Here is a 26,569-nt window from a genome sequence, read left to right on the forward strand (position 1 = left end):
CAAATACCAAGAGAAGGTAAAAATGTGACTAAACCTCAGATTTAATCAATCATCATCAACTTCAAAAGCTAGGAAAATAGCAAAAAGCAATCTTGAGATCTTCTCCTGAGATACCTGTCTTATCTTTCTAAGAAAAACTTCATATAATTCCTATGTAAGAAGACATATTTACTATCCTATAGGTATTTAAGCATCTTTGTGGAACCCTTTTACTATGGTCATAATATAAATTCTTTTTTTATAATTTTTTGGTCAAACATCCAGATCAGCTATACGCACCTCATTTCCAGAACAAAATCATGCTTTTACCAGTTTCCTATGGTTTGGATCTTCCCAAAATATCATCTGGGATAAATCTCCTTTAAGTACAGCAAATTAGAAGAATGTATTTCAGTGACACCTTCAAATTACTGCTGGACATAGTGTGTTTGCATGGGAGTTTTAGTAAAAGCAGATCATCTAAGGAACTGCAAAATGGTTATCTTTAGAAAAAGTAGGCAGGTCTTTAAAATGTTGGCTTAGACTATGAAACAAACAAAAAAAAATCCACAAAACCACAGTAGTAGGCATACCAAAGCATAAGCAGAGTTGAAGCTCTGATTACAAGCGGGAAGATTATGAGCTGCATTACAGATGGAGGTATCAGAGCCTCTCAGAACAACACTTGCAGAAAAAGCCTCCAGACAGACAATGCCAAGACCATTAAGTCTTTACTTCTATCAGTTGTTTCACAGCACAATGAGACACAGCACAAATTTGTACAGCGGGATCTGCAAACAATTTAAAAACAGGCAATTATCTTTAATAAAAAGCATAAAGTCTGAATGTGAAAATATGAAGACAAACAATATTGCTGATAACGATCACCTTATTTTCTTTTGATTGTCTAAGAAGTCCAACTCACTGACTTCTTGTAGTGCCTTTGATCCATACCACATTCTCCAATCATTCTAACTAGTGCAAAGCTAAATGGGTCCCAGCTAGTATGTGCAGTATGGCTCCTAACTTTCTCATCTTGTTTCAAACACTAGTTGCAGTGTGTGGTGAGATGCAACGACTCATCGTGGAACATTTTGATTAACAAAGAAGCAGCGTGAGAGTTGTACATAATTTAATTTGCACTTCTGTATATAAATGTTTACTATATTGCACACTATTGCAGCACTTAAAAACATCTAATTATTTGCAAAAATTAGTAAAATACTTTAAAGGATTTAAAAATAAGGGTTTTAATGCAACTGACAAGATAATAAAAAAGCAATTTACTTAATGAGATACAATCCTTTATGTTGGAAATGAAAGTTACATACAACTAGAGTACAATTAAAATATACCATATAGTTCAACACTTAATTCCTCAAATGTGTAAAATTAACAAGCTTCTAATGTCATAGATATACAATTTTTCCATATTGTGAAAATGATTTTTCAAATTAAATACAGGTAACATAATATTCTGCAGTTATATTTTATGACTGTGTTTAAATGAGAGGGTTGTATAATACTCACATTGTCAAATGTACTCACTAATGCCTTGGAAATTGCACACTTCCCCTCCTTTTCCAAAATAGAATCTCATTTCCATACTGAAGTCTATTATGCCATATTGGAAAAGTATTTTACTTTCTAACAGGATTTTCATAAAATTAAAAAATAGCATAATATCATGGCATTAAGATGACTTTCCCACTTATGCCCATGTAGATTTAATCCGGATATCAGACAGACATGTCAGAACCAATTTCCTAGACTTTTGTCTTATTGTACACGCAAGATGAATGATTACAGTATTTTACAAAACAGAAAATCACTGAATCTTATTAGAATTATGCAATGATTAAAAATTAAAATCATAACAGAATCAAATTGTGATCTCCAACATTTATTAAAATCTTTTAAAGTTCATAAACGACAACAAAGTTACTGTAGAATTTATCGCATACAGCTAGCATACAGCAGCATGTCCTTGGTCTAAATGAAAATACAAAAGATTTTAACATTTTCATACAAAGGATCTCTTTAAATTTATTAATGTGACGATATATCTTTGTTACATAAAATTTGCTACAGCATAGTATCTTATACTTTTCTTGCAAATATGTAAATATGGGTGGACAAAGACTGCATTCAGTGTCAGCCTCCTCATGACGTTGTGCAAAAATGCTCAACAACCTAAACACTGAGAATGTTTGATGGTACACTTCATACTCTTTTGTAAAATGTCTACAAAGACTTTTCTTAAAGGAGTGTCATACAGCTTAAAAGGAAGGAGTGTCAGTGGTTTATTTGCACTGACATTCAAACAAATACAATGGCTACGTATCAATAGAGCTCAGTTTTGTTAAAAACAATTCATCCTTGTATGCAGGTAAATTTATCATGAAGTATGAGTCTAGTTTAAACTGTTTTGATGCGCTGTTTTAAGACAGGTCATTGAGAGAGCCAGAATCAAGTGTACAAATAAAACTACTATGAATAAGTTTAAAAGCAACCCCCAAAAAAGTGCTGAGCCACTGATTATTAACATTGAAATAAATGTGTAAAAGTGCCCAAAGCTAGCACATGATAGCGATACCTTTTAAGTCAGTTGGTGAGAGTATACAAAACATAATTAAGCCCAAATGCTTGTATCTGTGTGACCGTACATTCTGGTTGATTGAAAGAAAGTAGGTTAGAAATGAAGACACAATGCAACTAAAATAAAACCAGCTGTTGCAGTTTTTAAACTTTGTCTCTTTTCTTCATGAATGAAGTGCTGTAATTAAAAAGAAAGTGATTGTAGCAGTACTCCATCCTCAGTTTACTAATATAGTATACCAGAATAAAACTTGGCAATAACCTCTTATTCTTAACAGCTAACAAAAAATAACCGTGTTCATCCAGCAATGCATCTAGAACATTATTTTGCATTTGCTAAACCATTTGCTTTTCACAAGCCAATGGCAGAGCGCAGTTTACTTTTTGTGTTTTTTTGCTTTAACATTATTTTCTATTTTTTTTTAAAGGATGCCTTTAAAAAAATAAAAAAGGCTTGAAACAAGAAATACTTTGGGAGCCCAAATATTGGCTAAAAAAAAAAAAAAGAATCAAAATGAGTAATTCTCTACAATACTGACCAAAACTTCCTTTAAGAGTTTAGGGTTAATGTTCTTAAAAAAGTCATTTAATATGGCCAACTGAAATGCTGGTATGTTGACTTGGTTAAATATGGTCCAAAATCCAGACCAGGTGGAATTACTCCCTCTCTTGAGACTGTAAACTTTCCATGGTACAGTCTGGTTATGGCAATTGACCTACTGCCTAGGTGGAAATAAAAAGGAAGGAGGCAGTGACGAAAACTGCAGGGATGTAGAAAACCAAGGCACGGGGTCTAGCTACTGTCTCCTACTTAAGCCATCCAATTGATTCTACTGAATTTTGGTCAGTCTCCAGGAAGAAACATTTTTAAGTTAATTTAGCAGACATTTATATGGCGATAAATACTACCTTCAAAAATGCTAAAAATGTTGGCTAGGTTTAGTCTGAGCTACTAAAAAATTATTATTATAAATTGTAGCATCAGACACGAGACAGACAAGAATTATTGGCTGGCACAGACTAGAAGCAACATTTACCTTTCACTTCAGTCTAAATCACACTAGCTGCAACACCTTCCATTTCACTCACACAAATAATACATTATTCAAAATAAAATGGAGCATTCTTGGGTAAAAAACTACTTCATTTTAAAGGGGAAAAATGAACAATACACAGAAACAAAGAACGACAGAAACCAAAGTTAAGTAGGAAAGTGGTCTATTATTCTGTGTTACTGCACAAACAGTGCTTGCTTAATTGTGCCTAGTTAGAAGGGTTGGTGCAAACCGCACACATGGAAGATGGCAATAAAGACCTCAGTCAGCTTTGTGGAATGAAGTAACTAGGTAACTGTTTTGACATATGATGGTCTCAGCTCCACCTCATCTGTTAACAGAGTGCAAAGATCCCAATGTGAGCCCTGATGTCATCTTGTCCTCTTACTCCTACTAAAAATCAGCAAATTCTTTTGCACATTTTTCTGTTAGAGACGCACGAATATCTTCTTCTTCATAGTCATCAAAGTTGCTGGTATCTCCAGGGCCTCTGCACTTTGGTATGAATGGAGCTTCTACCTGTGTTTACAAAAAAAAAAGAAAAACCACATGAAATGTTATCAGCCTAATACCTTTAGATTTAGCGCTGTGAAAACGGGCATAACAATGTTCCAATGACTTCTCAGGGCCTGCCAAGAAAGTAGATAGTATAGCAAACCAGCTAAAAGCTGTGGCAAATAAATAAAATCAGCCTACGAACATGTAGGCCTAGATGAATGAATATACGTTAAAAAAATCTAATATCTCACTGACAAGTACAAATTTAAAAATACTTCAACTTCAGAACAAAATTAAGTTCTTTTCCTCCCGCTTCCTATTTCTAAGCAAATATGACTTAAACCTCTTCTCTTACTGGAAGGTAAAAATCCTCCTGGTAAATACAGGCAGCACATACTCTCAAATCCACAAACATATTGTTAGCTTTGAAATTCTGTGCATCTTAGGCCAACTGTGTGGTAGTAAGCTATTCACATTTACATTTAGAACCAGTTGTTTTCCAGGATTCTCAATACTGCTTCTTAAAGCTGACAGAACCCACTGCTTTTTGATGTTGACCTTAGAAAATTTATTCACCTTTATGCAAAAGTTAAATATTACTTGATATAATGCAAATTTAAATCCGTAAAAACGGAACACAGAGTGATCAGATAGGTATCTGTCTCAAGATCTTCCCAAGAAGAGTGTGTGCCAGAAAATACCACTAGCTTTCTGCATTTCTGGACTGCACGAGCGTATCGTACTGTTCCTAAAACAACGTATCTGTTTAGGTGATGTATCTGAGAATACACATGGTCTGTGTAGGTACCTAGCTAAGCCATATGCTTACCATTATCTGAATTCTATTTTTATGTCTTCTCAAATTAATTTTCAATTACTGTCTTACAACAAAGCTCAGAGAACAAGAAATATCCTATTTACTGCTGGAATTACAGAATGTGTTCAAATGAGATGCATCAGACAGCTATTTTTGTCTATATTTCACAATGTTTTTCCTATTATCTTCACTGAGGAAATAGCGAAAAAGAGATTGCAGGAGATAATACTGGTTTATAGTGGAAATGCCCATTTGGCCTTAAGTACAACCACGTTATCAGGCAGTATCTTAATAAGTAGCCATGCAAACACACAAAGAAAACACGATTTGATCTCATTTGAAATATTAAGTAACTGAATGTATCACTTATGACTGCAGCATAACAATATTATTCCTATTTTGTTAGCTGCCAAGGAACACTAGGTTTATTCAGCAAAATCCACGCTGTGTTAACAGCCACTGTGAGAAGTTGGCATAAACCTTAAGTTTTTTGCTGTATTTCAATGATGCTTAAATGAGACTACAATATACACTGTTGTTTCAGACTTCTGGTATTACTGTATTTATTTTGTAGATTTAGAAACTTCAAAGTTCTTCTGTATCACTTTTCACAGTCCTTTAATACTAATAACAGCTTTTCTGCCTGTAGTACTAGTTCGTCTTTCACAGAAACAAGGAATATTTTTAAAAGTAGTTTTCTACAGCAGTGCTTCAATAATATAATTTTATAATATAAATTATATTATAATGCTTCAATATAATTGGGCCTGGGTGTCCCAAAAGAGCACACTATGGAATGAAACTCATTGTGTTTAAAACTATCTTGTAAACAGCCTATAAGAAAGCAGAGAGCAGATAATTACAATTCTGCAGAGGGAAATCTTTTCTTAAAACATCCATACTTAATACAAAGAATATCAGATGTCTTAATTGTATCCTGTCTACTAGTAATTAATATATAAGCGAATACCATAACAACTGCACTGTCAGTTTGTGTAGCCAAACAACCAGTTTCTTTTCATAAACTATTGTTAGTATCTAGGTTTGCCCTTTAAAATACTTCTGTTACGACAGGAAGTTCATGCCTCTATAGTCAAGACTGCTAGCATTTCAATGATGGTAAGCAGTTCCTCCAAGTGCTTGTTATTGCTTAACTCTAACCTCTTTACCAAATTCTGAACACTAAATGATTCCTCCACGTGATTCTTCTGGAACAGCACCAACATAATTATTTTAGTCTTTTCTGGTGTTTATTGAAAAAAAAAAACAAACTCAGAGGTTGCCTTAAAAGAACAAATAATTTCTAAGGAAACTGTTTCTAGTAACTCACTAATCTACAGACATTCAACTTTGACTTTGAATACTCTAGTATATATTGACTTTGAATACTCTAGTGTACTCTATATAGCTTCAACTAGCTTCCATGGGAGAGGGAGCTTCGGAGCTACTGGGTGACAGACCTAGGCTGAACTGCAGTCATCCTCCCCCCTTTCCCAGCTCTGCTTTACTCATCCCAGAAAGCACTACTGCACACCTCTGGTTTGCTAATGGCTCCCCATGCTCTGAAAATACCCTCAGTTGTCTGTATTACTTTCATTCTTATGCAAGCTCATAGTGCAGACTCGGCAGAGACTTTTTAAAATATCATATTAGAATTCATGTTGTTCAGGCAGGTCTAGAGAGCCATTCTAAAAATGACACAAAACAGGATTAAGGAGGGCTGTTACCATTGCCGCAACTTACGAAACTGCAGTCAGTTACAATGTAGTATCAGAATGAAAATATCTCCAGTAGATACACTCTACATCTGAACCCGTTCCAGTCACAGGTAAGGCAAGAGCAAGAGCAAGGAGGAAGAATACCACTTCAGCAGAAAGAGTGGTACTTCAGCTTTGGCTGGAGTTTCTCCCCAGTAAAGCACAGCCGGACTGCTAAGAAGCTGTTGTAAAGGAAAACAGATTCTTCGCTGCTGTGAAGGAGTATTTATAGATGCCATTATAGAAGGGATTAAATAAAAAGCAAGAGAGGCAGAAGATGGCTCATTCTGAGATATTCCAGAAATAGACTAAAGCACAAACACGTGTTAAGACAACATGAATATACAGAGGTCCAGGATAAAATGGCAATAAGAAACAAACATAATTCAATCAATATATACTCCTCAGTCTCAAATATTCAACAGCTTTCACATTTTCTCATTTTAAAAATTACAGATTTAATAAGACAAAAATAAAGAAAATAATGAGAAATCTGACTTCACCTCCTCACAGATCATTAATAATTTGATTCAGGAAGTGTCTTACCTTTCTCTGATAAATGGCAATCCAATCTGTAGTTGCAAACCACTTGTGGTTCTTTATGTCATTTACACCATTCTTGAGATTTCCATATCGTTTGGTCAAATCTACTTGGAGTAAATTTCTTAGAAGATCCTTTAGATCTGAACTGAAGTGTGATGGGAACCTTACCTGAAATACACATCCACAACATTAATATACAAATTTGATTCTTCCCTTGTGTGAGCTAAAACAATGTTCACACAAAAAGAAGCATTGGTGCCACTTTCTGTTCCACTTTTAACCAGAAATCAAATAGTAACATAGAAATAGAGATTATTATTGTTGCACGTGTATTTCTGCTTCAGAGAGCCTTTATCAATAGCATTACCTTGTTCATTTATCATTTTCTGATCTGGAAGTTTCTAGACTTGATTGAGTTGGGGGGAAAATATTAATTTAATATACTAATGACATGAAAGCTAAATCTAAATTTTACTAACTAGTTTCACAACAACACAACCACATATCAAGGCATTCTCAACTGATTTCTAGGACCAAATTTTTAAATTACATGCATAAACACACTATATATGTGCAATTTATATATATATATCATATGTATATAATATAATAGATAGCATATAATACATAGTATATATATACACACATTGCGTGTGCATATATAGACACAATATATAGTAATAACACTCATGTACACTCAGTTTGCTAAGTAATGAACTAAGTGCATGACAAATTAAACTATGAACTTAAGGTTATAAAGGAAATATACTGCTAGCTGAGAACAGAATACTAGAGTTTCCAGTGCACAAGTCCAGTGCTGTTTCCACTGCCATCCATTCATAGACTTAATAACAGATTAGATGACAAGCAGTAAAAAAGTAAAGCAAAATAGATAAAACTAGAAAAACAACAACAACAAAAAAACAAAATCTCCCATCAAAACTACAGCACCTAGTTACTGCAGAAGAAAACTACTGTGAATTATGGAAACACTTTAGAGCTTCTCAAAATATACAAAGATATTTCTATAAAGAAAATAGCTAAGAAAACAACATACTGGTAAACACTTGCTAACCATTACTGGATCATTTTTATCCAAGCATAGAATAGTATAATACCACAATGCCTGTAAATTTGAAAATATGCATTTTAAATTTGATGGCAGGGAACTGTACAGGCTGCAAACATTTGCATTTTTACAGCTTTGATTTTATTATTACTGTCACAATGCCTGGAACCTAAGAAGTATTCATTACAAATTATTCCAGTATTCACAGAATTATATCATAGAAAGGTTTGGATTGGGAGGGACCTTTAAGATCATCCAATTCCAACCCCCTGCTATATTAATTCCAAATCATTGTGTCCACAACATCCAGTGATTTCTCCATCAACTCCACATAAAAATGAGGTTCTGCAAACACAGTGGAAAAACAAACCATGCTTGTGAAAACATACAGAGCCTTTACTTACCTTGCCAGACACAATCTTCTCATAAATTTGAATGGGTTGATCTGCAAAGAATGGGGGATATCCAGCTGCCATTTCATAGATTAACACTCCTAATGCCCACCAATCCACTGCCTTGTTGTAACCCTTGATAAAAGCAGATATACCACTGTTAGTACCATTTCTAAAATACTTTAAGATTTGCTATATATATATCTATGCAATATAAAGAAAGAAAATATAAAAACTACATTTTTGTTTATTTAATACAGAACTTACATCCTAGTTCAAAAACAAACTGAAGCCCTTAGATTCTAACAACAATACTGTGATGAAAGCAAAACACTTTGCAGGCATTCTAGTGTTGATTCCCAGTGATATTACTGATATTACACTGATTTAGAATACACAAATACAGACTGCCCCCCCAACCCTATCAATTTCATGTGCTCCCTCTGAGATCTTTCACAAAGCTCAAGGTCAAGACAGTTATTTCTTGAAAAATTGACTACGGAGAATTTGTAGTAGAGGCACTACAACTTTGCTGCTTTAGCTGTCTAAAGTCATAAAAGCCGAAGATATCCAACACTTTCTCCCGAAGTAAAAGCATTTTCTGTTTAAGTTTAAAGATCTGCAAAGGATATTTAATTAAACTATACAATGCATAATTTAACATGATTATGAATATCATGAACAGTTCCATGAACTATAAGAATTTTTCTTTCACAAAACATGAAAAGATACAATAGCTATATTCTAAATAAGACTTCTTCTATGTTCAGATAGAGTGCAAGTACTAGACTGCATATACTTTACATGCAAGACCAGTGTTTTTCCATGTTTGATTTGTATGTAGTGGTTTAAACACAAAACACTGCAAATAGTTTTTCAATGACTACTGATACAACCATTATGCAGTTCTGGAGCTCCTCTTCTAGTCTGTTAACACTTATGACACAAAACTTTCATTTTGTGTATTCCACTAAGACTTGTCAGTAATTTGATTTTTCAACTACCAGCAACTGTTCATCTCTCAGAGATTAATAATTAGGTGATAGCTTTTAATTACATCAAATACATTGCTGACAATTATCATTCATAGAACTGAAGTACCTTGCTGAGAATTATTTCAGGTGCCAGGTATTCTGGAGTCCCACATAACGTCCAAGTTCTTCCTTTTACTCTTTTTGCAAAGCCAAAGTCCGTGACCTGGCATCAGAATTTAAAATTAAGTACCTCTGAAATATTTTTGGAGAGTAATTTTATACATGGGAAAAATTTGTGTGTCAGATCACATACTATCATGTAGTCACATGCATCCTACATGGCAACTTTTTTCTGATAATTTTAATTCACTTAATTTTTTTTTTCTCATGATAAAATAAACGACACAAAAATAAATATTCCCTCCCTCAAAAAATCCTCCATTTAAAATTTCAATAATCAGTAGGAACTACAAATCCCTCATATGTACGTACTGCAAAATATTAATATATTTTCTTATACTTTTCACATCAGATTGTTTACACTGTTAAAAGTTCTAAGAATGGGAATATAAACAAGATATTTATCTTTTCCTTTTGCTGACAAACAAATGAATCACAAAAAGGGTCAAGATATCAGAAAATCTTGGGAAAGTTTTTATTGCAGAAGCATATAAAGCTTACATAGAAAAAATAGTGCAGGAATATGACAACACAGAAGTGGTCTTCCAGTAGCTTCTGGTTCTGAATATCTTTGAAAGCATCACCAGAACCCAGCTTACTTATCTGAAGATTGTGAATGTGGGGAAAATGTAGCTGTAACTGTAGTCACAAATGACGAGTTCTTGGCCGTTAAAAGATTTTTCATTCTACTTGTCATGTTTTCTGCACTATGTTCTCAGCACTTTGTATGCTATTTCATCTTTCTCTCTGGGATTTTGCCTGGACCATATTGCAGAATGCATATGCAAGCCAGCAGGTTACTTTTGAAATTCTGGGGCCAGTGTCAACCTATCAAGTCTTTGCTTGTTTGAGGATCCACTCTTTTTATTTCCTCCTTCTTGATACCACTAATTACACAACAACTTGTGCTAGTGTTTCTGATACAGTAAGGTCACACACAGATAGTTAAGCTGAATGGCTAACTATCAAGGCAGCTTTTGCTTCATTTTTCGTAGAAACAATAGCAATCACACCTGCAACTGAATGGAGAGAGCAACACGCTGACTTAGCAGACCTGCTTCTGTCAGCGAGGAATCACTGTTGTGTTTGTGAATGCATATTAATCTGTGTAAGAACACACTGCAGGCATGGGACAAACAACTAACTTTTAAAAATGAAAAAGAAAATGGAGATTTTCTAAACAAAATTTAGTTGGAGCTGCAGCATGAACATACGAACACCAAATTCCCTCTGTTTAGAAGCAGAAACTAAGTAACTTGCCATGGAAAGACTGACTGCTGGTCTGTTACCATTCACAGTTTGACCACCATCATAAAAATGTATTGCTCAGTACAGAGTCAGCAATTCTACAGAAGACATTCATAGCTTGTGTTAATGGTGCTCTTCAACCACATTAATGAAATTCATATTTCTCTTCTCCCTACAGTGTTATTTTGTTCTCCATGCAGTATTACTGTAGTTATAAAAAGCTCGAGATAAGAGTTCTTTCCAATTCTCTCAATAAATGTTTTTATTTATTTTCCTGTTAGACACAGGCATGGCTAATGGTGACACAATGAGTAAAGAGAAGCTTCCATAGTATAAGAACTGCAAGGCACTGCAGAATGCTTGTTGCTGTATATCACCTTCCCATTTGTCCTTTTGATCACAAGCAGAGAAACTAAAAACAAGTTGAAGAAGTATTGAGAAGCTGTTGTAAAACAAGTCATTTGCAGCACTGCAATTCTGATCTGAACTGCTGAGAAGGTTATGGGCTCTCCAAGGCAGGGAGATTAAGTACTGCCTGAAATTAAGTACTATACTGCAGATGTTGACACCTAATCATCCTCAACCGCCTATATAGACAATGCAGAGAATCAGACACTGTAGGGCACCTTTCTTCTCATTCTAGGGCAGATGAATAATATAGCTCATATGAACAGAGCCATATAATCACCTCCTCCTCACCACAGACCTCAAGGGAAATCTTGACAACTTGGTCAAGTGCAGGCAGTAAATGTGTGCATACTTTGTTTTAGTCACAGGAAGTTCAGCCCAGTGATTTTAACTGTTAATTATAGAATCAGAGAATTGTAGGGGCTGGAAGGGATCATCAAGTCCAACCCCCCTGCCAAAGCAGGCTTCCTAGACCGGGTTGCACAGGAAGGCATCCAGGCGGGTTTTGAACATCTCCAGAGAAGGAGACTCTACAACTCCCTGGGCAGCCCATTCCAGTGCTCCATCACCCTTACTGTGATGAAGTTTTTACGCACATTTCTGTGGAACTTCCCATGTTTCAGTTTGTGGCTGTAAATTAGAAGTAGAGAATTTAAATGCCCCAGAGTATACGCTAACATGCCAACCAGCTCATTTATTCTAAATATATTTGCTACAATTACCTAACTCTGCACTGTGAAATGAGAGTTCAGTCCCCAAATATATGAAGACTACTATACCTGGATGTATCCTTGCTGATCAATTAAAAGATTTTCAGGCTTTAGATCTCTGTAGATGAGGTCTAATGAATGGAGGTACTCAAATGTTAGCACTATCTGAGCTGCATAAAACCGTGCATGTGGTTCACTGTGAAGAATTAAAACAATAATAAGTAACTCAGTGCTACGCTAAGATACTGAAACAACCATCAGATTGCCAGAGACAGATGATATAATCTTTTAATTAGTTCCTTTGTTGTGTAAGAACAACAAAAAGAAAAACCAAATAAAAATCCAAATCAAACATAAACCCCCCAAGCCACTTCAAAAACAACCAGCAAGTATTTTAGAACTGATACTTTCATTCCTTAAATTTAATTTCTCAGGTTTTACATTTAAAATATATTTTCAAATCAAGATGGTTATGTTGTACAACACAGAACTTAGAAAAACTTAGATTTTAAATTTTACTTTTAGAAACCATAATCAGTTTCAGTGCCAACGTGCATATCAATTCCTAATTCTAGGAACTGGGAAATTGGAAAAAAAAAATATATATATAAATCAGTTCCTAGATTCTAATATGCCTAGATTACTAATACCTGTATTAACAATCTGAAAATTAATTATAATTTTTTCACTGCATATATTAGTCCACTAAAAGAAGGGAAAATGAAATGCACTTACCCCCTCAGAATGTTTTCATTAATAGTGACACATCTTGTGAAACCCTTCTCCCAGATTAGAAGCATAACTATTTTTGAAGGAATAGTTTCACTAAGACTCTTACCTGAACCTTCCGATTCTTCTTAGATGTGAGAACATTTCACCACCAGGAACATACTCCATTACCATGTATAAATTAGAATTGTCCTAAGGAAGCAAGTAAATACACATAAATACATACTAGGCATGCTATAGTGTTTATTATTCCCAGGTACAGTACATTTCATTAAAGAATGAAAATGAAAAATTGTAGCCATCCAATGACCTTAATAAATAAAAAGCAACACAGGTAAAAATTCTTGGAAAAATGCTGACACTTAACAAAAGGAGTATCAGAATGTCAAGAAATCTATATTTTAATATCAATTTTAATTAAGATAATTAGTGAGCTCCTGACACAGAATCGTATAGAATGATATGAAGGAACAAAGGGTGAGATGCCAACCACAAGCTATGAACTTGCACTCTTAAAAGTCTGTAATCAACAGCCTAGAATATTCTCATCTCCCATAGCCCCATCACCAAACCTCAAAGCCATACACATTAAGCTAGAATGTCTGTTCACTTTAAATGCTATTAAAAAAAAAAAAAGTAGTAAATATTCACAGCATACATAACACTATTAGCAAAATACTCCATTTCTTTACAGACCAACAAGCACATGTCTCTGAGTTCGAAGCTAATCTCAAAGTTCTTGCTAAGGTTGTCACTAAGACCTGCCCAAGGTATCAATCTCATGCAAATAAGCTGCGTAACAACTACAATTTTTCCTAAAGTTTGATCGCATACTTTCCAGATACTCAAGTGATTACTTTCAAAGTAATGATTACCTTAAAAGAATACTCCAGTTTTACAAGGAAAGGAAAGTTCACTGCTTGTAATATTCTCTTTTCATTCAGTGTGTGTTCTATCTGCTTCAGTTTGACGACCTAGTAGAGAAAGAAAAAACATCTCCAGTCTATGACATTTTATAATTGTCGATACATTTTTCAGTGTAACGTAGTCACTTGAAAATAAACACAGATCTTTATAGATAGCCAAAAACCTAACAGATTACTGGTACAGTAAAAGTAATGAGAGAGGAATGAGAAGTATAACCATTCTAAAGTGTAACACTTGTGTAATACGGTCTGCAGATAACTCAAGAAACAGTAGTTCCTACTACCTGCTGAGTATAATAATCTGCAAAGAAAATGTCTTTTTACATTTTCATAAGAATTCCTTGTTCTTGTAACAGAGATGCTTCTGCAGCAAGACAACTCAAAAATCTAACAATTCTGGCTTAGCTAAGAAAGGCAGGAAATTGCATCATATATTTAATTATGAATTCTGTTACAGGTTAAGAGGAGTAAATGACTTACTTTACAGAGTTCACACATTAGTGAGGAGAAAACTATGGAAAACATACATTCAGCGTTTCCATTCTTATGAACAGTTACTTCAGTGATATTTCAATGAATTCTGCTTTTCTGCTTCATACCAAACTGCTTGGTGACAGAACTAAAAAATTAAATGCTACCTTCTTGAAATACACTACAGCATTAAGCTACCAGCAAGGCAGCGAACGGTAGATTGCTGATCACTGTTCTTCTCAGGAATTTGTTTCCTGATGTTAAGCCCCATTTTACTTAATCCATATTACCTAATTTATCTGTATCTTATTTTGAGAATGACATGATTCCCAAGTAAAGTCACATTTTTTTCTACATTGGAAACACAAAGAAAATGTACAAAGCTGATGAAAACAATCCTGGTTTCACATTTGGAAAGCAAATGTAACTACTATAAATAACAGATAAGCATGGTACTCCAGCCCTGACAAAAACTGTTTAAATTTAACTATCCTTTAAATGAAAAAAGTAGTATAAAAAAAGGCTTTTTCTCTTTTAAAGAAATGTCATACAAAAGAAATTGTGAATTAAAAGTATTAAATCCCTCTTCAATCACAGACTTTTATAGACCAAATCAAAAATTTGCACTGAGGTGTACGAACAAGCTACAGCAGGAAAAAACAAGCACTATGAATCAGCTCATTCGTGGGAAGTGTCCCCTTCATCCCTGAAAAGCTATGGTACTGGAATTGTTTTGGCCACCAAAAACAGCAAGTTAAGGTTACAGTTTGATACTGCAAAGCATTCATCTTCTAGACAAGATTTAACCATCCTTTCTGCAGCTTCTGCAGTTGAAATACTGGAGGGTGATGGCAGCAATACCACAGGCCAAGAATGCTGCTTACCACTTCATGCTGTCAAACTGGAGCCTCAGCTAACACAGCTTTGCTCACACTTAATTCTGGCTAAAGGCATGTCCAACGGCACCTTCTAGATCAATATATTCACACCGGCAGAAGGTTATCCTATAACTTGCTTGGGTCTGAGCTTTTGTTAACAGCGCTTACTTTCCAAAACCAATTGTGTAATGAAACTATGCATTATTATGAGGCCTGCTCTGAACGTGATGCCTCCTATTTTGTTATGTGAAGTCAGAGGTGGATGTTGGTGGGATGGCAGTAGAGGCTAAACCTTCCCACCAGTATCCCATTACATGCTGTTGCTGTGTGACAGATGGCAGCAGAGGGACAGTCTGACAGAATGGTATCTGACATGGAGGCACATATGAAGCAAAGGAGTATCAATGAACTCCTCCATGTGAAAAAAATGGTGCCCATTTACATTCATCAATGCTTGCTGAACGTTTATGGAAACCAAACAGAGGATTTGAGCACAGTGAGGTGGTGGTGGGTGGTGCATTTCAGCAAAGGTGACAGTGAAGTGGGTCACCTCCACTGCTGCAGATCTTTGTGAGCACAGCATGCAGGCTCTTGTTCATTGCTGGCAAAAATGCACAGCTAACACTGGTGACATTATTGAAAAACGGTATTTTGTAGCTGAGTATTTCCTCTGTCTTATAGTGTTTTTGTGCTCTTTGTATCTGTTGTTATTTCCATGGAAATAAATAGGAGGCATTACTTTCAGTGACCTTTGTATATTACATCCCTGCTAGGTCAAGGCAGAAAAATAAGAGTAACAACCCTACATACAAAATTACTGGCTACTTCAGTATATACTATCTTTATTTTTTTTTCCTATCCTTACGAACAAGACATAAGTTTGGTAAAAAAAAAAAAAAAAAGTCACCAAATTGGCCATCCATCCTGCTCAATATCTTCCTTTAAGATATTTCTGAGCAGATCTGTCTTTTGTGATGAAAGACTCAAATTCTCTAGAGAAACTTACTGAAACTGGCAGAAATTTCCAAAAGGAAATACAACTGTGTATTTGATAAAGAAATGACTGACAGGAAACCACCACCAAGGAATAGTTCTTGCAATTAAAAAGACAAAGCAAACCCTTTCCTCAAGTGACTGAGCTCCTAGCGATTTTCCTTGTTAGTAAAACAGCAGCTGGACTTCCATGTAGTCTCCTATGGCAACAGAGGGCAGCAATGCAGCCACCCCTGGAACAGGAAGCAAGAAGAGTGATTTTAGGCTCTATGCCTAAAAATCCCAAGGGCAAGCTATCTGGGCTAGAGAGGCAATGTTTTCACATGCCACACTTCGTTAACATGCCTTGGGAATCAGAAGAGAGTGGAACACTGCAATAAGGCTTCTTTGCAAGAGGGCTCCCTAGTTCTAAAGGAGCAGGACAACACTAAGTGAGAAGAGCTTCCCTTGGGACCGACAGCTCTGTATGGCCGCACAGTGCCAACACAGCAAGTGGCACCATGGGGCCAGACGCTGACACCAAGGCTTGCACACAGGGGCCATGCAAATGTCTACGGTTTGGTCCCAGCCCAAGCACTGGAAGAAAATTGACCTAATAACTGGCTCATGTACTTCACCGTGGAACACTTCAGCCTTCTCCCAGCAGACAAAAATCCACCTAGCTTTCTAATGGAGAACCGATATAACTAGTTGCAAATATCTTTAAGCCTGTGAATGTTTTACGGTAAATTCACCACAATCATTAAAAATGTGATTTTTTTTTTTGCCAGATAATTTTATAGTTACAGCTTTCCAATTTATCTTAGTCTGAGTTGGAAGTGAAGAGTTTAACCATTATTATTATTATTACTTCTTAAATCTTCAGACTATTTTTACGGCAGTTTTCTGAAGAAGTCAGATAACCAGCTCTCCCCACAGGCACAGGATGCTCATACCCATCACACCCTGTTTTACAGGGAGACTTCCTGCAGAATTTCATCAGCCATACTAAGAGAATGAAGTGCTGAAACGGTCTTGGCTGCCTTTCAGTTGTACTGTGTTGGGAAGTCTTTTTAATTTAAATGGATATTTTCTGCCTTAAAAAAAATAAATGTTAGAAAACAGTTATAGGAGAATGCTAAAGTTGAAAGAAAAAAAGAGCTCTCTCAAGTAAAAAAACGCCAGAATTCATGCTATAAAGTTTACTTTACTAAGCCTTATAAAGGAGTCTTTATTAAATTACACATTAAGGTTCAAATTTGTGCAACTGTGTAAATAAGAGATTTTCAGTTCAGTCACAGTTACCAGATTTTGTCTACATCAAACCCTTCTGAACCACAAAAATGCACTAAAAATTGCACCAACCTTCTGTTTGTCCAGTATCTTCATGGCATAATACTGTTCTGTGGCTTTATGCTTCACCATCATAACTCTCCCAAATGATCCTGTTCCAAGAGTTTTTTGCCTCTCAAAATCATCTAGGCCAGCAGTATTCTATGTGCACAAGGATATAATGATATTATTTCCAATCTAATATCCAGAGGCAACAAAATATATACAACTTAGTGTTGTTTTATGTTGTCATGCCTATCGAATTTTAGTAAGACATTTTACATTTTACATTGCACTCATTAAAACAAAAATAAAAAGACTTAACTGAATTGTATCAACATTTCTATGAATTGTCTATGCAGATGATAAATGCTTAGTAAGAAGAAGAATTTAGCAGTAAGTTGATCACAAATTTAAGGCACAGATATACAAACCCCCAATGCTCCATGAAGCAGAAAATTAAAGCAAAATCCTAGAACAAAACTACATGTGTATTGTCTGGAAAACATATAACTGACAAAACTTCCTCAGCTATTCATTACCAAAGCATTTCAAACACCGCTTCAATAAAATATCACCACCCTTTCCACTCTCCCCATCCCTCCCCTCCACAAAAAAGCCCACTCCCCTCACAGTTTAACTTTGAAAAGATTATTCTCTCAAGCTCCTTTGCCTGCACACAATTCTCATGCAGTATATTCTTTCTTAATAACATAAGAAAATAACAGCAAGGTAAATTACAGATTCTCCAATGGTTACTGCTACAAAGAGTCAGGTAAAATATGACCATAGATTTTGAGTTTTGTCATGCTGACGGTCAACATAATTCACTGCAAGAGAAAGCAGTTGCTCAGTATGACCATTTCATTAGTTCAGTCTAGAGAAGACTCGAGAGTCTTTCCTGATGAACTTCAGTGAAAAAATTGACATTCAATATGGAAACTCTTTTGAAAAATGCATTAAACTTATTTCAGTGTTCTCTGCTGCTCATTACACTGATAACACACAGCACATTAAGAAAAAATGTAATAGAGAAAAATTATTGAATTCTTAAATGATTGATACCTGAGGAGGGCTTTCCCATTTTCTTAAAAAGTCTTCTTTGGCTTTGGCTAGGAACTCTTTCACTGAAAACACACACAAAAATAACATTTTTATTAATGTAAGTCATCATGGACATGATAGAGATGCTCTGTTAACAAAATATATGAACTTCATTATCAATTCCACTCTTCAATACTTGAGGTACTATTTTCTATCTTGTATGAAGGTGAGCACCAATGTCTCAGACTCCTACAATTATCTACAGGTGACCTCTAAGCTTCCTGGAGTAACCACATTATTCCACACACATTACTTAAACTACACTAGCTCTAATAGCTCAAAATGCTGTATAAGCAAGCAGGCTTTAAGGTGATGCAAAACTTTCTTAATTTGACTGGGGAAAAAACATGAACACCTGGTGTATAAATAGCCATTCCACAAAGATAATTAAAAAAATAATTTTTTTTTCTTTTCTTTTAGCTTACTGAGTATGTCAGTCTCATTGCTTCCTCTCCACCCCCATCACCTTTAAACAAAGGCTGTTTGCAAGCTCCAGTACCAAAAGCACAGCATTACTGCAAGCAAAGACAAAGCACAGGGCTACAACAACACTGCACATTAGATGTGCCCACAGTCAGAGAGTCAGTATTCTTAATTTTGCATTGAGATTCAAGAAATGAATAATTGCAAAATTCTAGATGGCCATTTAAAATGTGCACCAACCTATTTTGTTCAGATAATCTTTCACTTGTATTTTTTGAATATCAATTATCAGCCAGATCAAAGTAGATTATTTAACGCATAGTCATAAACAAGAGGCATTTCAGACATTGCCATGATTCTGAAAAAGTCACAGAATTTAGAAGAAAACATCACACTGGCTTTGTGTTTTCTGAGTCACTTCACATAATAAACTTTAAACTTACGCAAAAGTAGAATAGGATAACATTTTATGTCAAAGGAATTACATTAAATTGGCATTTAAACTGACTGTGAGTTAAATGCATTTTAGCAGAGAGCCAATAAAATGTTTGGCAGTTATCCCAAGTGGGGAAAATATCTTCATTGTTTTGAAAGTTTTTGGGCTACACGTTTAATGACTTCTAAAGATTTGCATTTGAAAAAAGGAAAGGATTTCCTATGACATGAAATTCTCAACACAAAAAGGGAATCTAGCAATGTGAAAGTTCATGTCTAACGATCCCTCCTTCCACTACAAGAACTGAGATGACTACTGATTAGACTGATGACTACCTGTATTTTTTTTTTAAACACAAATTGATGCCAGTGTAATATGACTGTTATTTTTTTCTTAATGACAATAAAAAAAATTAAGATGATCACTACAATTACCAAAGAGCCAAGCCATCAGACTTGTGTGCCTTCAAAGTTTTAGAGACACGGTTTAGTGGGCATGGTGGTGATGCATTGACAGTTGGACTAGACAATCTTAGTGGTCTTTTCAAACCTTAATAATTCTGTTTCTAAGCAGCTGTAGATAATGAACATTAACTTTGTTTAACAATACAAAGCATAGACAAAACATGAAGTTTTAATTTGTTCGTGTTATTATGGTATAGCATGTTTTAAATAACCCTTGCAAAATTTCCATTAAGAAATACTTATCTTTCCATATAAAGAAATACTTTGTTTCCACATTTCTTGCACTGAAATATAATTTTCAGTATTCATAAAAATATACATTTTATATGACATTTTCATGTAATAGTCTCCATCTCAGTTCTTCTTATGGAAAAAAGAATGTTTATGAAAAAAATTGTAATCCAGCTGGAAATATTCTAACTGTGGATTCATGGGAAAGAGTCCTAGTTTATAGAAAACTCAGGAAGCCACAAGCTCTCCTTCAATACAGAACATTTAACTTACTCTACTCACATTCCTTTCTCATAAAATGGCACTGAACATGTGTTTACAAAAGAAAGCTACCTAATGGCACTAATTTATTCTCCAAGCCCTCATCTTTTAAGAGAAAATCAAATTTTTCCTGGCTTTCATGTTCAGAGGTCACCTGGGTTCCTACACCATATTGAAATTTAGGAGGTGATTTCCAAAGTAATTTAGGCAACTTAAATGCACACACTTAGTCACCTTTAAAAATGGATAGATACTTTTAAAAAATGAATCTTGATCATGAAACAGAACCTCTTGCTATAGAACTCACTTTATTTCTACCTTTCTAGTGACAAATCAAAGTTTATGTTAACTAGTTATGGTTTCTAGCAGCCATTGGTATTATTTTGATGGTGCAAACAAACGTTTATTAAATGATGACTTTGAAGTTTTCCTCAAGTGCACATTTTTAGCCACTTCACATTGCCACAATGTGACCCTCTAACCCCTCCCCCCTATTTTTACCATCTTGAAATTGTTCCCAGCATCTGACTTTGGGCACTAATGAAAGAATGAGCATACCAAAGGTCTCTATAGGTCCCCAAAGGGTTTGCAGGAACATTCACCCACACAGATGAGATGATGAAGAGAGGAAAGAAAGAGAAAAAAAATGTTTTATGCATTTCCACAACAAACACATCAAAAACACAAATACATTCCACCCTTTCCCCTCCCCATTCAGGGCCGGACCCTGCAATAAACCAGCCCTTTCCCACACAGACAGAATGACTCATGCTACACCACAGAACATTTGAGCAAAGATTAACAAATGAAAAAAAAAAAAAAGAAAGAAAAGAAAAACAACACACCAAAGGCAGATAAATTCAGTATGAAAAAAAGATGATGCATCACAGAAATAAGCATAGCTTACAGAACTTCAGGAGATCAAGCTGGCATCTTTAATAATTAACCTATTCCAAGACATACACACATCCAAGGAACTGTTGCTAATAAAAGTGTATCTATCTTCATCACAGCATGCTGGATCACTATAAAACCTGGAATCGGGTGATCTTCCCACTACTTAGCACTTCGCTCCAAAAGACGGCATGTGTGAATTGCACACCATGTGGTGGGCAGCACAGAAATGGAAAACAGTCTCCAAAAAAATTCACAACTGCATTTTAATCCCATTACCCAACAGCAGCAACAAAACCATTTGAGAAGCCTGAACTACACAGATGAAGTTAACGTACCCAAAGTGCAATGTGTACTTGAATTCTCTGCAGTAGCTGTACAAATACGATTTAATTTTATGAGATAGGCACAAGAGAGCCATGGATATGGCCAAAAATTCTGGGAGCATCAGTTAGGAACCAGCTGGAAGCAGACAGGCTGCACAAGGCCTGGTGAGAACAAGCAGGCCCTGCTGACCTTGCTCTCATTGGCAGTCCCAGCCCTTAGCAGAAGCAAGTTTCATGCTAGGCAAACACCCAAAGTCACAGTAGGAAATCAGGGGAGATTCAGAAAAACATAGCTAAGAAATGGAGTAGTGACCAAGAAGTGAAGACTGAAAGGTTTTTTTATAAAACTGAAAGACAGTTTTATAACTTCTGCCTGCTCCAGTTAAAAATCTGGTCAGAATCCTACAGGTACACCCAGGGTGAATTTTATACCAAGGATTATATATGCTGTCACTTGTGAATTGCAGATGATGTTGAGAATAAGCCTGTGGACAACTGTACTCATAACAAAGGAACAGTGGTGATAAGTGGGAAAGCCCACTACAGGGAAGCAGAGAGCAGGACAGAAATACATCAAGTTCAGAATAAAACATAGCCACTTTCATACGCAGTACCAGACAATGACAGTTACCAGTTAGTTTTTAACTGTCTGCAGTCATAATGAATGCAAGAGCTTCCTGTTCAAATAAGCTTTGTTTTCAAGTGACAAAAACCATCTGGTCCCAATGGGATGAAAACGTGCTTGTTCAGAGTGCCACAGGGAAACCCACAGATGGCTCCTTTGCTTCAGAGAGGCCACTGCTCCTCACCTGCTCTCTGCCAGGAACCACCTGTGTGCTTAAAACTTCAGCTCAAGATCCAGAGGTTCCCAGGTAATACTAGCATACAATGAGGTATTTAAAAACAAGCAAACAAACAAAATCAAACCAATACTATAAAACAAAACCAAAAATAAACTCCCCCAAAACAAAGAAATGGATACTCCCACACTCCAGCTCTCTAAACTAGAGGAGATGTGGAAAACAGATTTTTTTTTTAAACAGTATATTAACACAGCACATAATATTTTTGTTTAATTATTTTATGCATGAACTTTTGTATGAAAAGTTAGCAAGGTTAAAAAGAAATGACAAAGGGCAGATGCATATTATAAAGCGTACTCAGGCCTGAAACAGTTTAAAAGCAAATGAATCCTAGGAAAGTTCCTGAAAAACTTTAGCAGTCTGGGATGTATCAGCTGCAGGGGTGCAATTAGGGCAGAAAGGGAAGGGGTCACAGATGGAGAAATCCTGAAGAGTTAACATGAATTACTTTGCCTTTCTCTCACCTCCCACATGCACTGTATTTGTTATTCCCAAGCCCATCTCACACAGTAGACAGCAAGCCGGAACTTTTTTTTTTTTTTTGGGGGGGGGGGGGGGGGGAGGAAGAAAGTATTTGGACAGGATTCATGGCAAAAAAAAAGCAAGAACTGATTAAGACTAAACACTGGGCACCACTGCAAACCCTCATATGCTGTGCTAAATGCCAGTCTCTGCTTGGTATTTAAAATGCCCTTTATCAAAATACAATTCAATTTCTGTTCCAAAACTGTAATATTATCACTTGAAGTCTGGAATTGAACAGGATAGTTAATTAAAGTATCCAAATTTCATTTAATGAAAAAATGAGTAAGTGTGAAGAAATTCTGGTAAATATGCTTGTATATTTCATTTTTATAAAAACATTGTTTATATCCATAAACATTACTGAGGTGTAAGCAGATGTCTCCGTGGACCTTGTGGTTATGACACTGTATTTCAGAAAGAACTAGGAAGCATTAGAGTCAAGAGTTTCAAGTCCCTCTCTTACACCATTAACCTGTTGTCTTAAATTTTTTTTGTACCTTTCAGCAGCAAGGCTTGTAACAAGATATTTTTACTTAGGTAGTTCTTCAAAAATGGACATAACTATGTATTAAAAATTATGCATTTGAAGTATCCAGTTCACATTTCAGTAACTAGAACACACTTCAGAACAGAAGCTAAAGCTGTATCACTAAAACAAACCATCAACAAAACAAAAGGCTTAGTTTCTCACAAGGTGAAAAGGATGGGGAAAGAAAGTCCAATGCAACATTAAGGCTGCAACATGGGGCTACAGTAATTCCCTTCATAACACTGCGGTGCAATACACTTACTGGCTCTGTTGTGATCATTCCGCCTTGTTTCTGCTCTAAGAGTTACAAGGTCACTACGGCTAGATGAATCAACTCTCATCTCATCTATCAACTTTTTGACTTGAAGAGTAAGGTTTTGATCTTATATTTCGGTTTTTTAAATTTTAATTATCATTAAAACTGATGGTGCAAAGCAAACTAGTAAATTAACAATGGCAATAGATAGATTTCCTTCAATTTTATATACATGGAACATCTCTGAAATACAAGAACTAAAAGTTCTTAGGAAGTCAAGGATCAATAGAACTATTAACTTCATAAAAGTTTGCTATTAAAATGAAAGTACAATTAATCTAACTGCACACTGTAAACACTTCGAGGGAATACTAGGAAGGAGTGGTAAAAAGTGGAGAACAAAAGAGCAAGGAAAAGTGATGTAGAAAAAGGAAGAGGAACAGAATAAACAGTAAATTAATAGCAACTGCAGCTGCAGCGACTGAAGACCAGGAAAACACTGGAATCTGATTTTGGAGGAGTGCATTCAGGAATTACCATTACGGCATATTGTAAATTGACAGATAAGAAGGATAATTTGCATTTTAAAACGTAAAATATGGTACACAGGCAAAATTTTATTTTATTATTTTGAAGTCTTGAGCTAGACAGCATTTTGTCAGTCTTATAAAAGAAAATTAATCCAATTTTTTTTTGTCCCCACTCAGGGCTACAGGCTACAATTTTAAGCAATAAATTAAACAAAGCTGAATTCTTACTGTTCATCTCTTGACTTGGCTGGCTTGAAGGCAACAGCCCGTACAAGAGATGTGACAGATTTAGGCAAACCAAAGGGCTTGATTTTCAGCTATCCAAAATGATGCCTATCTTTGTTGAATTCTGAGCGGATGAAACTCTACTGCATGCAACTGCCACAGACTGACTTTCTTCCTTCTTCTTCTATTTTTATTAGAGGGGGGGAAAAAAAAGAATCTTATTTCCAAATGTCAAATAATTTTCAGTCTTTTCCCCTTTCTCATCATTTTAAATCATAATGTACTGGTCCAAGCAGAGGCAGCAAACTCTGCTAATGTCAGAAGAACAATGCAACAGAAGACAATCCAAGGAGGCAGGATCAAATCCAGCTAAAACTGAATCACTTAAAACATGAATCCCTGATGTATTGCTTAAAAGTGTGTAATGTAACTCAGTAAACTCATTCAGTCAAAACCACAACTGAATCTTGAACTTGCCCTGCTCAGCAGAATTGTACAGGTCTATCTACTCAGAATAAATCATTTTCTAAAAAAAGAAAATACTGTTGAGAAGAAAAAACACCTTCTTAATCTAAAAAAGAATTCAGAACCAAACCGCATTAAAGTTTACAACTGAACAAACTCCTCCCTGAAGACACACATAGATAATGCTGCATTTTCCAGATATACCAAAGCCTCTCATCCTCTCTGCCAAAACCAACCACAAAAAACCCATTAACCAAGCTAGGATTTATTAGTCAAATCCTAAGTTGTTAATTATATGCAAGATCTCAACACAGAGGAGCAGAATAGCTTCAGCTGAACATCAAAGGATGGGGCGACCTAAAATATCTTTGGCAGATCTCTGCTAAATGCGAGGTGCATCCCATCCCTTTGGATCTTTTGGTCCTTCATGGCGGCACCTGTCTTTCCTGCCCAAGCTCCCCTTCCAAAGAGAGCATCCTAGCAACCTGCCTCTGATTGACTGAAGTGGATGTTGTCTTTTTTCCTCCCAGTTCTCTAAAAACATCAGTTAGAACAAGTGTCCAGTTACTTCCGGAATACATTACAACTAAGCTTTAGCCTAGAAAAAAAAAAAAAAAAACACAGAGGCTTCTGTGCACCTTTTCTCTGTCCTTGAAGTGTTCACTGATAGGAGTTATTCCAACATGTGAGGAGACAACATCCGTGTTTATGTTTCCCTTCTTGCAACAATTTGCACACTTTTTGGTTTGAAAGTCCAAGGAGTGGATGTTCAAAATTGGATTTGCAAGGCTGAAGTTCAGTGTGGACTGGTACAAATAAGCACTGCTTCCAAAAACCCGAATCCCATCCTTCCACAATATTTTGTTCCTGCCTCTGTATCATGACCTTCCCTGAAAGAGCAAAAGCAGCCTGTGGCTGCCTGCCAAGCCAGGTTGGGGAACTAGGCCAGATTAAAAAGTAATGGACAGGAGGCAGGAGAGGACAAGGAAAGCTAATTTTAATCCAAAGCAACTCCCAGCTGTATTCACGACATGAATGCTTCTCCCGGGGTAAGGGAAGGGCAGAGGAGTTAAAACAGGCAAATATGCGTGGCAGGGAGAACTGCTTCTTTTCTTATGCTAGATTAACACAGCCGGAAGTACTGCCCGTTTCTGAGTAATAATTCTAATTTTAAGTTATTAATCTTCAATTATTTGATAAGTTAATTCTATTAGCTTAAAATTTTAAATCAATAAGAAATTTAATAAAATGACTTTCAAATGCAGTACTTAATACTCCCCACATATAAAATTGGATCATACATAAAAGGTTATGTAAATAAACATTAACAAATAAAATCCTCAACTATTATACGTTGATGTGCTTTGTGAGGAATTAGGAATTAAGTGTCATCAATGCAGTACCGCTCTCTACAGTTGTAGCTGAACCTCGCTCAGCACAGAATCTAAAGTGTAGCAAATACCACAGAATCTGTAGACATCCTGCCTCTGTAAAATGTAAT

The 26,569-nt window shown here is 35.7% G+C and overlaps 1 protein-coding gene across 6 annotated transcripts in view; it reads right to left on the reverse strand.

Moving 5' to 3' along the window:
* Positions 1,209-26,569, reverse strand: part of PRKACB (protein kinase cAMP-activated catalytic subunit beta) — a 67,515-nt gene continuing 42,154 nt past the window's right edge. For 3 of the 6 annotated variants that reach the window (XM_021405645.1, XM_021405643.1, XM_021405647.1), the window contains exons 2-11: positions 21,014-21,022; positions 18,602-18,663; positions 17,570-17,698; positions 13,833-13,931; positions 13,067-13,149; positions 12,298-12,424; positions 9,810-9,905; positions 8,721-8,843; positions 7,251-7,415; positions 1,209-4,151 (exon numbers count right to left, since the gene is read on the reverse strand). In XM_021405645.1, the coding sequence (XP_021261320.1) occupies positions 4,026-4,151; positions 7,251-7,415; positions 8,721-8,843; positions 9,810-9,905; positions 12,298-12,424; positions 13,067-13,149; positions 13,833-13,931; positions 17,570-17,698; positions 18,602-18,663; positions 21,014-21,022 (1,019 nt within the window). In that variant the 3' untranslated portion in view covers positions 1,209-4,025. The remainder of the gene's footprint in view (positions 4,152-7,250; positions 7,416-8,720; positions 8,844-9,809; positions 9,906-12,297; positions 12,425-13,066; positions 13,150-13,832; positions 13,932-17,569; positions 17,699-18,601; positions 18,664-21,013; positions 21,023-26,569) is intronic. The other 3 variants (XM_021405646.1, XM_021405644.1, XM_021405648.1) reach the window with 1 other exon arrangement.

This window comes from Numida meleagris, chromosome 7 (genome assembly GCF_002078875.1).
Source record: "Numida meleagris isolate 19003 breed g44 Domestic line chromosome 7, NumMel1.0, whole genome shotgun sequence".
Lineage (NCBI taxonomy): Eukaryota > Metazoa > Chordata > Aves > Galliformes > Numididae > Numida > Numida meleagris.